This window comes from Mastigoproctus giganteus, chromosome 5 (genome assembly GCF_048544385.1).
Source record: "Mastigoproctus giganteus isolate SK-2022 chromosome 5, ASM4854438v1, whole genome shotgun sequence".
Taxonomy (NCBI): Eukaryota; Metazoa; Arthropoda; class Arachnida; order Uropygi; family Thelyphonidae; genus Mastigoproctus; species Mastigoproctus giganteus.
The window spans coordinates 233142902-233155893 of NC_143579.1; the positions used below are offsets into that span (position 1 = coordinate 233142902).

At 33.6% G+C, this 12992-nt stretch overlaps 1 protein-coding gene across 1 annotated transcript in view; it reads right to left on the minus strand.

Annotated features, from left to right (window-relative positions):
- Positions 1-8429: 8429 nt before the first annotated feature.
- Positions 8430-12992, minus strand: part of LOC150086278 (ferric reductase 1) — a 94364-nt gene continuing 89801 nt past the window's right edge. Inside the window, exons 15-16 of the mRNA XM_090373805.1 lie at positions 12828-12922; positions 8430-8690 (exon numbers count right to left, since the gene is read on the minus strand). Coding sequence (XP_090229931.1) covers positions 8601-8690; positions 12828-12922 — 185 coding nt within the window. The 3' untranslated portion in view covers positions 8430-8600. The remainder of the gene's footprint in view (positions 8691-12827; positions 12923-12992) is intronic.

Here is a 12992-nt window from a genome sequence, read left to right on the forward strand (position 1 = left end):
AGCCCCTTAAGGAAGGACATATGCCCCTTCTGCCCACCCCTGGGCTCACTGTACGGAATTATGTTAGATCATTGAAGACCATTGCCATAGACTTGCTACACTGCTTGACAAAATTAACAGAATGTTTAGAAAATGTTGTGTACTATAGAATAACAATGAAATGAGGAGAGCAAGAAACTGCAGACAAGTATAAGGGACATTTATAGGGGTTGTATAAGAATTTTCCAAACATGTCATGTTACAGAAGTCAATACAAGATGCTTGAAAATATGATCCCCTCCAATGTTTAAACAGGCCCAACAGTGGTGAATCTTGCTTGACATAAGGGTGTCTATAAGATTCTGTGGCAACAAATCCCATTCTTTTACCAGCACAAACCTAAGCTCACCAAGTGACCAAGGAGTTGGCTATTGGCCCAAGGGCATACCATACATGTCCAATTGGATTTAAGTCTGGTGATTTTGCTGGCCACAGCAATTGTTGGATATTTTCAGTTTGAAGATATTCCTCTACCACTTGAGCTCTGTGCAGTGGTGTTATTGTGCATGAAAAGAAAATCTGGGCCAACCGCACCCCTAAAAAGTTGCACATAGGGTTTTGAGGATATGTTGTCGATACCCATGTGCAGTTATGGTACCTCAAAACCAGGAGCAGTTTAAGGTCAGTTGAGGCTCTGGGCACAAAAGAAAATATTGGGCCCCTTAAAAAAAAAAGATTGGGGAAAATAAAAACACATGTTAACCATTTTTTTAAATAAATAAAAAATATTATGTACTATTAATGTTTTATTTCCAATAAAATTTGAATATAATATATGTATAATATAATTAATAATTACAAAGTTTTGAACTAATATGTTCAACTAATTTGTTGGGGTTTTGCGTGGGCCCTTGTACCAGTTCTTGAAGTGAGATTTAGTTTTTGCCATATTCCCTCTAGTGATCATTAGGCAAACTGAAGTTGTCTTCTATGGGGAAAAAAGCAATTTACTTATTTTGTGAGCTTATTCTGCTTTTCTAACCAATTTACACTAAAAAAAATTTTTTTTTTTTTTTTTTTATCCATTCTAGATTATAATACCACCACACAATTGCTATTCCACTGTACATGTTACAGTTATCTGTCAGTTAAATGTCCATGAAAGCATTAACATAAGAAACACTAAATTATATAAAAACCATTTTATTGTATAACATACATACAATTTGGAATTTAAATAACAGTAATAAATATTTGAGAATTCAAATGCATTTTATTCATAATGGATTTCAATTTAACTAATACAATCTTTGTTCACAATTCTATTGCAAAAATGCTTCGATATTTCACATACGTTACTACACCGATAACGGTACTCATTTAAAAATAAATTTCCGAATACTCATAACCCACAATTGATATAGAAACAAATACAATAAAAGGACTAAAATGAATTAATATTAATATATATAAAGGGAGATTCAAAGAAACTAGAAAAATACAACCTAGTAATGTCAGCATAAAATAAATCTTAAGATTATTAATTTCATTCTTAAACTACGAATAATAAAATTTCAGAAAAGTGTGTAATTTATTACACGCTTAATTATAGAGACCAGCTATATATTATATATTTTACATCTATACATTCACAACAATTTATAATCCTAAATGATTATGTTCCCTGTAAGGAATGATAGAAAACTTGAAAAGATGAATGTGAGGAATGTTAGAAAACAAATAATGAAGTATCTTGAGGTACTGGTGTTTTTCCTGGAAAAGTCAGCTTGTAATCAGGTGAATGGAATTAACATCTTACCCTTGATTATATAAGCTTAATCTTATGACTTTTATATAAAAAATACTTTGTCTTTATATAGAAAGAGAGGAATATTAGAGAAAAGGCTTCGAGCATCAGGGTTAAAGCATACAAAAATATTACCACAACCAACAACTGATAAACGTAAAAGGATTATTAAAACAAACTGGATTAATTACAAATTAAGACATTCAAATTTAAAAGCATTAAAATAAAAAGTTAAATTAAAAGCTATAAAATCAAGCAGACAAGACAAGTAGCTTTCGAGGTGGAGAGTCTATCAACTTACTGTTAATAAAGAGGATCTTGGCCTCAAAAGCTACTTGTCTTGTCTGCTCGATTTTATAGCTTTTAATTTAACTTTTTATTTTAAATGTTCTTAAATTTTAATTAATGCAGTCTATTTTGTTTTATTTCTACTCAGCAATGGCCCCCGTAGCTGAGTGGTCAGGAGTGGGAGTATAGAAGCACACACTGAGTAGACCAGGATTCAAGCCCAAATAAATACGGTCTATCTGCCAACCAGCACTGCACCAGTGTGGCAGATTATGGTCCATGTCTCTCAGCATAAATCGTTGATGCTTCCATCCTGCAGTAGATTGATAATGGCTGCAGTTTAACCTTTTTTAATATATATTTAATAAACTTGTTTCAGTTGTTGATTGTGGTGATATTTTAGTAAAGAAGCGGAATTTTATGGACTAGGGCTGCTGAAAAGCAAAAAGACCCTATGACCACAATGAATATACAAACAAGCAGTTGAAACCAAAAGAAACTAATTTCTTTGATCTTCCATTAATGAATTTAAGTTTCACTATATACAGCATTTCTGAAAAGCATGCATATCACGATTTATTACACATCATCCAGTACCCAGATGGTCGTTATTTTTTTTTTTTTGACCAGTTATGATAATATAACCACAAACATAAATAGCAGCATACCTCTTTTAGAAAGTGCTATTTATTTATAGCAAAATGCCTCATGGGAGATCATTGCCACACAATTTTTTTTTCCCCATGCAAAGTTTTCTGCATGTATGCATATATAAAAAAAGAACAGGGTTCAAAATTTTCTTAGTTTGATTTCTACAAGGCTGAAGTTAAATGCTCTAGATTAGTGGTTCTTAAACTGTGGGTCACAACCCCTCCAGGGGTCACAGCAAACATTGATAAACCTAAGAAAATTAAATATTTATTATAGAACTATTTATAACTACTACTGCCAGGGGTCGCTAATAATTTTGTCTTATGAAAGGGGTCACAGATAAAGAAAAAAAAAATAGTACAATGACAATCTTTCCTTGAAGATTAATACTATATCACAAATATCCAAAGAATTTAAAATTAAGCTTTTTAACTATAAAACTGAGAAATTTTGAAATAAGTCATAACATTCTAAACTAAAGAGCTAAGAAGCATCAATTTTATAATATAGCATATGTCTATATTAGTGAAACTTTAGTTCACTTGGTTAACGACAAGAAAGCTTGTTCATTAGGCTTAAGATTGTATTATGAATAAATGGGTCTGCATTCAAGAAGTTCCACGTATTTTTAGTAAGAACCAAGGCAACTCATGACAACAAACAGTTTTTGTACATCAGTGCCAAAATTCATAAGGGATGCAATCATAGCAAAATCCTTCAGTAACAGAAAGGATCAAGCCTTAGCTGAAAATATTGTCAAAAATCAAAGTTCAAGGACTGTAAAGGAAGCAAATGGAAAACACCAAGAAAGGAAGTCCAAAATAATGAATACATCAACAGATTTAAAAGAAAGAAAAACCTGCAACAATTCACCTTCCAAGAAAAGAAAATACCTTAAATACACCAAGTATACAACCTGCTTTTTCCAGGATTTGCCAAAAACATTACACATGTGCACACAGCAAATTTTTGTATAATCCATAATGTGATTAGTACAAGTTCTATAATCTACTTTCATTTGTAATAAATCCTGAATTGTTTTCCTTTATTTTTATGTTAATTCTTTTTTAATTCCTCACCAGTTTATGAATTATCATAATTAGCCTTTAAATTAGTGAGGAATTAAGTTCATGCTATTTACACGAGGAGCCTGATAAAATGTATCTCATTAGTGATGACAGTCTTGTCTGTTTAGGGGTCTAGCATCATCATAAACTGCTAATTTCAAGCAGATAATCTATTCGCCATCCCTGATAAGTACTGATATAAGTCTTTTCTTGATTTAATTCAAGTTTAGATAAAAAAAAAATATATGTACTGCATCGTTCATAAAATTAAGGTATTTTGGTTAAATGCTTTGTATTTGGATCTCTGCAAAAGTTCTATTGCAAGTTGATCCAATGATGGACTGGAATATTGTTGGTCCTTTGGAGAAATTTAGACATAAAAAAAATTGAATTGGATGGAATTAGGAAGCCCAGCTGAGCACTTAAGGCAATCATCATCACGCGCGAAGTCTCATAACGGAATGGAATGAGTACTAGCTCAATGCATGCATTTAATAGCTATCCAAACTTGGGCAAGGCAGAAGCTAATCATCCTCCTCCTCATTCTCCTACTAGTAACAGAGCCCACACTTTTAAGAAATGCTATTGTGTAAAAGATCTGATGAGATCTTTCACACGAGAAAGATCAAAGGTCATTCCTCTAAGAGAGTTTCTCAACCTGTGGTCCGTGAGTTGGTTGTAGGTGGTCCATGGGAAAGTAAAAATTTTATTGTAAGTGTAAAATATAATTCCAATAATCCCTTACATTCCAATCAGGAGGTATCCCTTACAATGTAAGGGATACCTCCTGATTGGAATGTAAGGCTTACAGTGTAGCTTACAATGCAAGACTGTCGCCAGTGCATTACTGGTGAGGCCACAAGCTTTCATCTGTCACAGTCTATCACCAGCTTCTGAGCATGTAATATGTATTGGATTTGTTTTTGTGTATTCATAAAGTATTCTTTACATTTTCACAAAACTAGTGTGCGAGAATAACTTAATTTGTAGTGATTATTGACTGTATTGTTGGGAGAGTTTTTTTTAGTATATTTTGTTTGAGATTGGAATTATTTATTTTAGGAATTTAATATCGGCCCCATACTCAGTATAGTATACCAAATAACATAGATAAGTGGCTAAAAACAGGATTTTTGAAACTTTTTCATCCCAATATTAGTTTTTTCACAAGTGTAAAGAAACCCTATCCAGTGGTCTGCGGTAATAAAGAATTCTTGCAGTGGCCCATGAATGATAAAAGGTTGAGAAGCACTGCTCTAAACAAATGACTACTCATTTATTAGCCTGGTGTTTTTAATAAAACAGCATTTATGCTTCTCATTGCATGTCAGGATATTAAAAAACAAGAGTAAAAGTAAGTTGTTAGTTAGTTATTTGGTTTTTAGGAGCATTAGTAACTAAGGCCATATTGCTCCAGGATATGCGGTGGTCATTCCCTGACCTTTCTGCATCCTCCATATTTGGTGGTGACGGGTTTGAACCCCGGTCTAATCAAGAAGCGTGTGCTACGCACTGCTGCTCCTTCCCACCTGGCTACGGAGGTGCCAAAAGTAAGTTGTGTACTCCGATATTTAATGTCTGAAAAATTACCCAGTGTCATCTATGAAATTATGCGATTAACATATTGCATTTGTCAATTGTAAACCTTGCCAGATTGATCTAACCTAATTTGGCTTAATTACGCTGAGCTATATAGCCCAATTTGACATTGTCAGTATACCCCCCCCCCCTCTGGTTAGATCAGACCACACAAATTCAGATCAAAGTAGCAATGTCATAATTGTAAGAGAAGCAAATATATACTCTTATTGTGCCCATCAGGGGACTGAGCACAATATGACCACACAAATTCAGATCAAAGTAGCAATGTCATAATTGTAAGAGAAGCAAATATATACTCTTATTGTGCCCATCAGGGGACTGAGCACAACATGAGAGAGAGATTATATTCACTTTGATTGGCAGTGTGTCAAGATATGTATTTTGTGCAAAGGCTAGGCCATTCGAGCAAATCTTTTTCCTAACACATCAGGGGCCTGATATAGTATGTAATATGATTAGGGGGCCTGACACAGTGTGCATACAATGTAACAGGATAAAGATAACATCATTTTCTCTTTTTTTTATGTGATAGATAATCACAGAAAACTTTAAAATATACTAAGTCAGCTTATGTACAAGAACTATGAAACTTTACATATAAACACTTAAGATGAATAGCACTACTACAGAATAGCTAAAGCACAATTATTCACATTTAAAGCAGCATAAAAATACTCTGAATATCATAGAATCTGATAAAATGAGAAGGGAAAAAAAAAAGTACAATATTGACCTCAGAGGGCTAAAAGAGTGAATAGAAATCTTCACTTTTTCCATAATGTGCAACGCCTTCATTTGTTCTACATCTTTCTGAACTTCCGTCCACTTCATTTCAAATATTAAATAATTTACAATTTAAAACTTCCATTGTTTTAAATATAAAAATTCTGTAATATACTTTAAATATGGTTCCACACAGAGGAGTCTTGTTATATTTTTATGCATGTTATAGATTATTAGGCCTTTAGCCCTAAAATCTTAGTTATAGATTATCTATAAATTGATGGATTAAAAAGATTCAACACCTAAGAATGCAGTTAGTCTTGAATTCCATCTCCAAAAATTTAAAGGATCATTTTATAGGAAAATCTGAAGTAGTTGATTAAGCAGTTGCACTGCATATGAAAAACAACAAATTTACATGAACATTTCATATTTTGCTAATTCTTTTTTTTTTATTTATTTAATTATTTTAAGGCACAGCTCTTTGATAAACCTAACAACACTGATGGTTTCCATTGCGGGTGAACTCCCCCCCCACCTTTTTCACTAGCTATATAGGATAAAGGAAAGTAATATTATAATTTGTGGTTCACTTTGGGTATTCAAAATGTAGTAGATTCTTGACCTTAAATTATTTCATTACCTTGCAATTTCTCAAAAAAAAAATAAATATATAAAATAAAATTTAAAAAAAATGAGACAAATACAAGCAAGCGTCTTTTTTCTAGAAATTGCTATTACGTAAACCAGTGTTTCCAACTGGTGGTTCACAAACCCCCAGGGTTCTGCAAAAGTGTTCAAGGGAGTTCCCGCTAAAAAAAAAAAAAAAAATAAATAAATAAATTCTGTAATGGCATCTGCTTAGATTTACATAGGTATATTTGTAAGCTACAAAACAGCTTAATACTCATTTATGTGGTTCGGTTAAAAATTTATTTAGTTGTGGTTTGGGTCGCACGCCTTTATGTAGCAAGCATGTGCGACAGGATGTTAGTATGGGGGGGATTGGGTGTGAACATACCGATATATATCTAATAATATGTATATAACTAATAAAAAACAAAGATAGAATAAAGTAAAATAAGATTAAACATAAAGTAAAGAATTGCCAACGAAATAAACATCTACAATTCCTTATAATTAGTTTACTATCTTACAGTATATTGTGTTAAATAAACGTTTTCCCGTACTAAATTTTTTTTAATACTCAGACCTTTGTTATGTACAGGTACTTAATTTTATATTATTACGCATTATCACATACAAAAGCATAGTACTGGAAATATTTTATAATAAAAATTCAGAACTATTATACAATTTCAGAGAATATAGGCTTAGTCGTTCGCAAGTCAAAAAAGGTTGGGAACTGCTGACAAACGTTGAAACTACCAGATTAGTGAATTTCTCTTTGCACCTACTTTTATTTTTATATGCATCTATATAGGCAGAAAAATTTACAGATACCCAAAAAAGAGTGAACAATTTATGTCACGAGGGATGGTTACTGTCTTCTTTCTTAAAGTTCTGAAAACTGTACTGTCTCTAAGTAACTTTATAATAATCCTATATAAAAAATATTAAGTACAAAGTAATCACTTTAAAGCAATGGTTAAAATAAAAGAGCAAAGTGAATTAGAGTAAAAACAAAAACAAATGAGACAACCTACAGAAGATTACATTTTTCTACTCAAAAAGATTATCACTGCAGAATATTTTGTCCTCAATTATACAGTTCATAATGGTCTAACTCTGCCACTCAATAGCGCAGGCTAAAATCCTTCTATAAAGTTAATAAATTGCTTTTCAAGGAAGAACTGACTCAATATACAAGATATTTTTCCCCCCATGACATTTAAAACAAACGAATCCTTTTTTGGAATAAATACCGAAACATTCAGATACAGTTAAGCCAGTTTGAATCCTTGGAAATGTAGAAAACTTAAATTTATGCCCAATAAAGTAAGTAGGCCTTTGGGGCTGGTAGTTATTTGAAAAAATTCATTCACAATTTTATTGGATAAAATCGTGCAAAGAATTGTTTTTAAAAGATTAATCTAAATATCACTGAGAATGATGGTGACTAGACAAAGGCATCAAATCAGAATCATCCTAAAATTACAGCAGCTTAAAATAGGTTTAAATTCACCTCTCAATTTGGTATTCTTAATGTAATAGAGTATTAAAAATAGATATTACTCCTCGCAAAAATCAACTTAATTCTTAAAAAAAAAAGGCAAAAATTTCAAAAATTCTTAAAAGTAATTTTAAGACCTTTCGTAAAATAAATTTGATATTAATATACATTCATATAAAGCACAGAAGGATAAATTACTGAAGTACTGTATGCAAATCCACATTTTCAAATAACTTATTTTTGCAGCTTGGCTATCAAAGTCATCTCTAAGTTGCTGCAATTACAGTTTCATATATTTTATGGTAGTAAATATCTCGAAGAGGTAGTTATTTCTTGAAGATAATACTGCTTAAGAGCAAATGACTGCAACAAGTGCGATGACAAAGACAGAAGCAGTTACTCCATACACCACAATTACCATTTTCTTAAATCCACTTCCCTAAAAAAAAAAAAAAATCACTGTCAAATATTTGATAAATAACCTCCCACATTCTAGATCAGTGTTTTTCAATTTAATTTTTTGAGTAATGGAACATTTTGGAATAGCTAAAGCTATGGAATGCATATACAGAATTCTGCATTCTTTATTTTAAAATGTATCAAGTGTTGATATAAAAAAAAAAATGCTAATTTCTGGTGCAAACCATCTAGTAGCTGGTTCCCTCTGAAGTTTCCCTCAGGATAGCTGATGTTCGAGGGAATCTCTCTCATTCGATAAAGTGAATGATTAGAGGCCCTGGTGCCAAAACGACCTCAACCTATTCTCAAACTTTAAATGGGTGAGAAGTCTGGCTTGCTTGATTCAAAGCCCAGATGAAAGGATGTGAGAGCCCAGTGGGCCACTTTTGGTAAGCAGAACTGACACTAAACCAAATGAACCAAAAGCCAGGTTACGGCACTCGATGCGATTTTCAAAAAGCATAAATTGAAAACACTGAGCATATAGAATACACACAAAAATACACGCAACTTGTCTTTTATATATATATATATATATATATATATATATAAACTTAAGAATTTAATTCTCAATAAATAAAACCGACTTTTCATAATCACAAAATAAGTTTTTATAGACCCAACTTAGTAAAGCAAATATTTTTCATCAAAAAAAAAAAATTACATAAATTGCATAAAATGACATACATTAACCTGTTCAGTAGTAATATGTAGATTAAGTTTCAAAGGCCGCTTCAAACGGTGGCCCTTTCAGTTATGAATTTTCTTAATTTTTCTAGTATATGCTGCCATCTGTTTCCAACTGATTGTAGGCACAGTTTATAAAAGATGGCAGCATAAAAATATTTTTATTTTCAAATTACAGGAAATAAAATTTAGATTGGGTTGTAGGAGGTTCTTTTAAATTGCGATTTGTTAATTACTGGAGTAAATTACCTCCTTCAGGTAATTTAGTCCAGCATGAGGAAATTTAAGGGTTAGTTGAATAGTTACTTATGCAAGAAGAAAACAAGAGATTGTTTTTTATTTAAAATTTTTTTTATTCTTGGTTTTATATTTTTTTTTTTTGGCTAGCATAGAAAAATCCTGTAGCTTCCTTGCACTTATTTAAAAATTTGTATACTATAAAACTTGGGGCATTACTAGAAGAATTTGAGTCACTGAATAAACAGGTGACTGCTCCTGGAAACTTGTCAGGGAGTCTACTATTTAGTATCCTGCTAAGTCACCCCTGGATTATGGAATATATTAAAAGCAATAGTCACAGAAGCCATGAATGCATACATACCATTAATAAAATATAATATGGGAAGGATGAGATGGATGAATACAGAGCGGGCCAGTCTAACAGAGCACAAAAAATGACTTGGAAGAGTTAGAGCAATGAAAAGTACCAAAGCCTTTTATTACTTTTCATTGCTCCGTAACAAATTACAGTTGTCTGTATGGACAACTGCAAGTTATTACGGAGTTGTTACAATCATAACTGTAAACATTTTGCTCTCATTACACTTAAACTGCAAAGGGTTCAATGTATCTTCTTGCTGCCACTTTCAAGATTGTTTATTACAAAAAAAATTTCAGCCTTAAGGCTCCTGGTGTTTAAGGCAAGAGGATGCATTGAACCATTTACAGTTAAAGTTTAATGAGGGAAAAATTTTCACCATTATGATTCCAGAACTAGGGTCCATAAATTCAAATTACAGGAGAGAGGTTTAGACCAGATTGTAAAAGATATTTTAGCCAGTGAGTTAATTAGCCAGTGGAATAAATTGTCTCCATGGATGGAGGAGGTAGACAGCTTGGTGAAATTTAAAGCTCAGCTGGAGAGATACCTTCATGAAGAGGAAGTCAAATAGGTGGTTTTATTTTTATTTTTTTTTTTGACCACTGCAGCAAAACATAGCTTCCTAGCACCATATTGGTTAATACTAGTGAGCTAGATGATTTTGTAATAACTGAGAGGAAAGTGGAGGAGAAATTGTTAAAGATAAACACAAAAAAGGCACCCAGAGTGGACGGGATCTATCCAGTTATATTAAAGGAGGCAGCAAAGGAAGTAAGCAAACCCTTAGCCATAATTATGAGAGCTTCTTTGGGGAGGTACCCATGGACTGGAGATGTGAAAATGTGACCCCAATTCACAAAGGAGGATCAAAGGTCAATAACTAATTATAGACCTGTTAGTTTAACTTCTGTTCCAGGAAAATTAATGGAGGCACTGGTTAAAGAAGCACTGCAGGATCATCTAGACAAGACTTCAGTTATAGCTCGGACACAGCATGGTTTTGTTAAGGGAAAGTCTTGCCTGCCCAATTTGATTGGATACTATGATGTCGTCACAAAGGAGCCGGATGCAGGGAATAACTTTGATATCGTGTGTTTGGATCTTAGAAAAGCTTTTGATACTGTTGCACATGGAAGACTGCTGAACAAATTGGAGCAGTGTGGCATTGGTGGCAAATTGCTGCTGTGGATAAAGGGATGGTTGAGTGGTAATCAATGGACACTGCTCATTGTGGACTAATGTTATTAGTGGATTCCCTCAGGGTTCAGTTGGGTCCACTGTTTTCTGTATTTATAAATGATATTGATGATGGTATATCAAGCTTAATGTCCAAGATTGCAGATGATACGAAGGTTGGCAGGGTTGTTAAGGACACTAATGACAGTACGCAGCTGCAACATGATCTAGAAATGTTGAGCAGATGGGCTGAGAGGTGGCAAATGAAGTTTAACATTGACAAATAAAAAGTACTACATATGGGAAGCAGTAACTGCAGAGTGACATATCAACTCTGTGGTACTAACATTGACAGTGGTAGAGAACGAAAATGACCTGGGGGTAATTTTGCAGGCAGATATGAAGTTTTCTGAGCAGTGCAGACAGTTTGCAAGAGTAGCTCATAGTGTCTTGTCAATGATATACAGGAATTTTTCTAGCAGGGAAAAGGAGGAGGCAATGGTCAGGCCACACATTGAGTGCTGTATACAGGTCTGGAGGCCTCATTTTAAGAAGGATGTAGAGCTGTTGGAACTAGCACAGAGAAGGGCAACAAGATTAGTGAATGGAACAAAGGGTTGCTCTTACAATGAAAGGCTTATGTTTTGCAAGTGTTCGACTAGGCACCAGCGAGGTGATCTGATTGAGGGGTATAAAGCCATGAATGGTTTGAGCATGCTCAATGCTGATGGGATTCTTCTTGCTCAGAATAATCACCTAAGAGGGCATAAATTCAAATTGAGGAAATACAGATGTAGGATAGATGTGCGGAAGTTTGCCTTTAGCCAGCGGGTAGTTGTTAGTGGAACAGACTTCCATCCTTTGTTGTGGAAGTTGATAGCCTAAATAAATTTAAGGCTGAGCTGGACAGGTATTTGGAACAAACGGAGGGGTGAAATGGGAGCAGTTTTTTTTTTGCATAAGCTTGAGCATATGCAAGAAAGCAAGCATAAGCTTGCTTTCTTGCATAGTGTGCTTCTACTAATGCTAATGCTAACCCATTAAAGGTAATGAGTTTATCATTGAAAGAGATTCCTCTGGACTGGAGAACAGTGGTAACATATCACCAATATATAAATAAAGGCAGTTCCAAGAGTAAAGTGGGTAAGCACAGATTGATCAGTTTGACTTCATTGGTTGGGAAAAATCATGTTTAACTATCCTGGTTAGTACATTTAGCAGAGTTATTCATGAGTTGGGCATATTCAACTCAGTCCCACATGAGACATTACTGTATAACCTGAAACATTTTGAAATCACCAGTAAGATTCTAACATGGACCACTGGGGGCTATAGGATAGGAGGCAAGAGGTCTGATTAATGGTTACTCTTCAGATTAGTCTAGAATTAAAAGTGGGGTAGCCCAAGAATCACTTCTGAGACCATAGTTGTTTCCAATTTTATAAATGAAATTGGAAGAGAGGGAGAATAATGTCAATTTACAGATGTTAAGATCAATAGAGTTGTTAATGATGAGCACCAAGCAGCATTCCTTCAGGATGACTTGGAGGGGCTTCAAGAATGATTATTTTTTAGCCAGTAAAGCAACAGCCAATGGTTTCCTTGCATTATGTGGACAATACTAATACTAAATATAATATGGCAGATACTAACCAATAATCCCCTAGATGAATCCTTATTTATGGATGGATGTTGTGGTGTTGCTCCGTTATACGGACCCATATCAGCCATCTTGATCGCATTGCTTCCTGAAGTTTAAAAAATTTGTCAATTTTTTAATTGCAGTTACTATATAAAAATTCTCAGAAATAAATAATA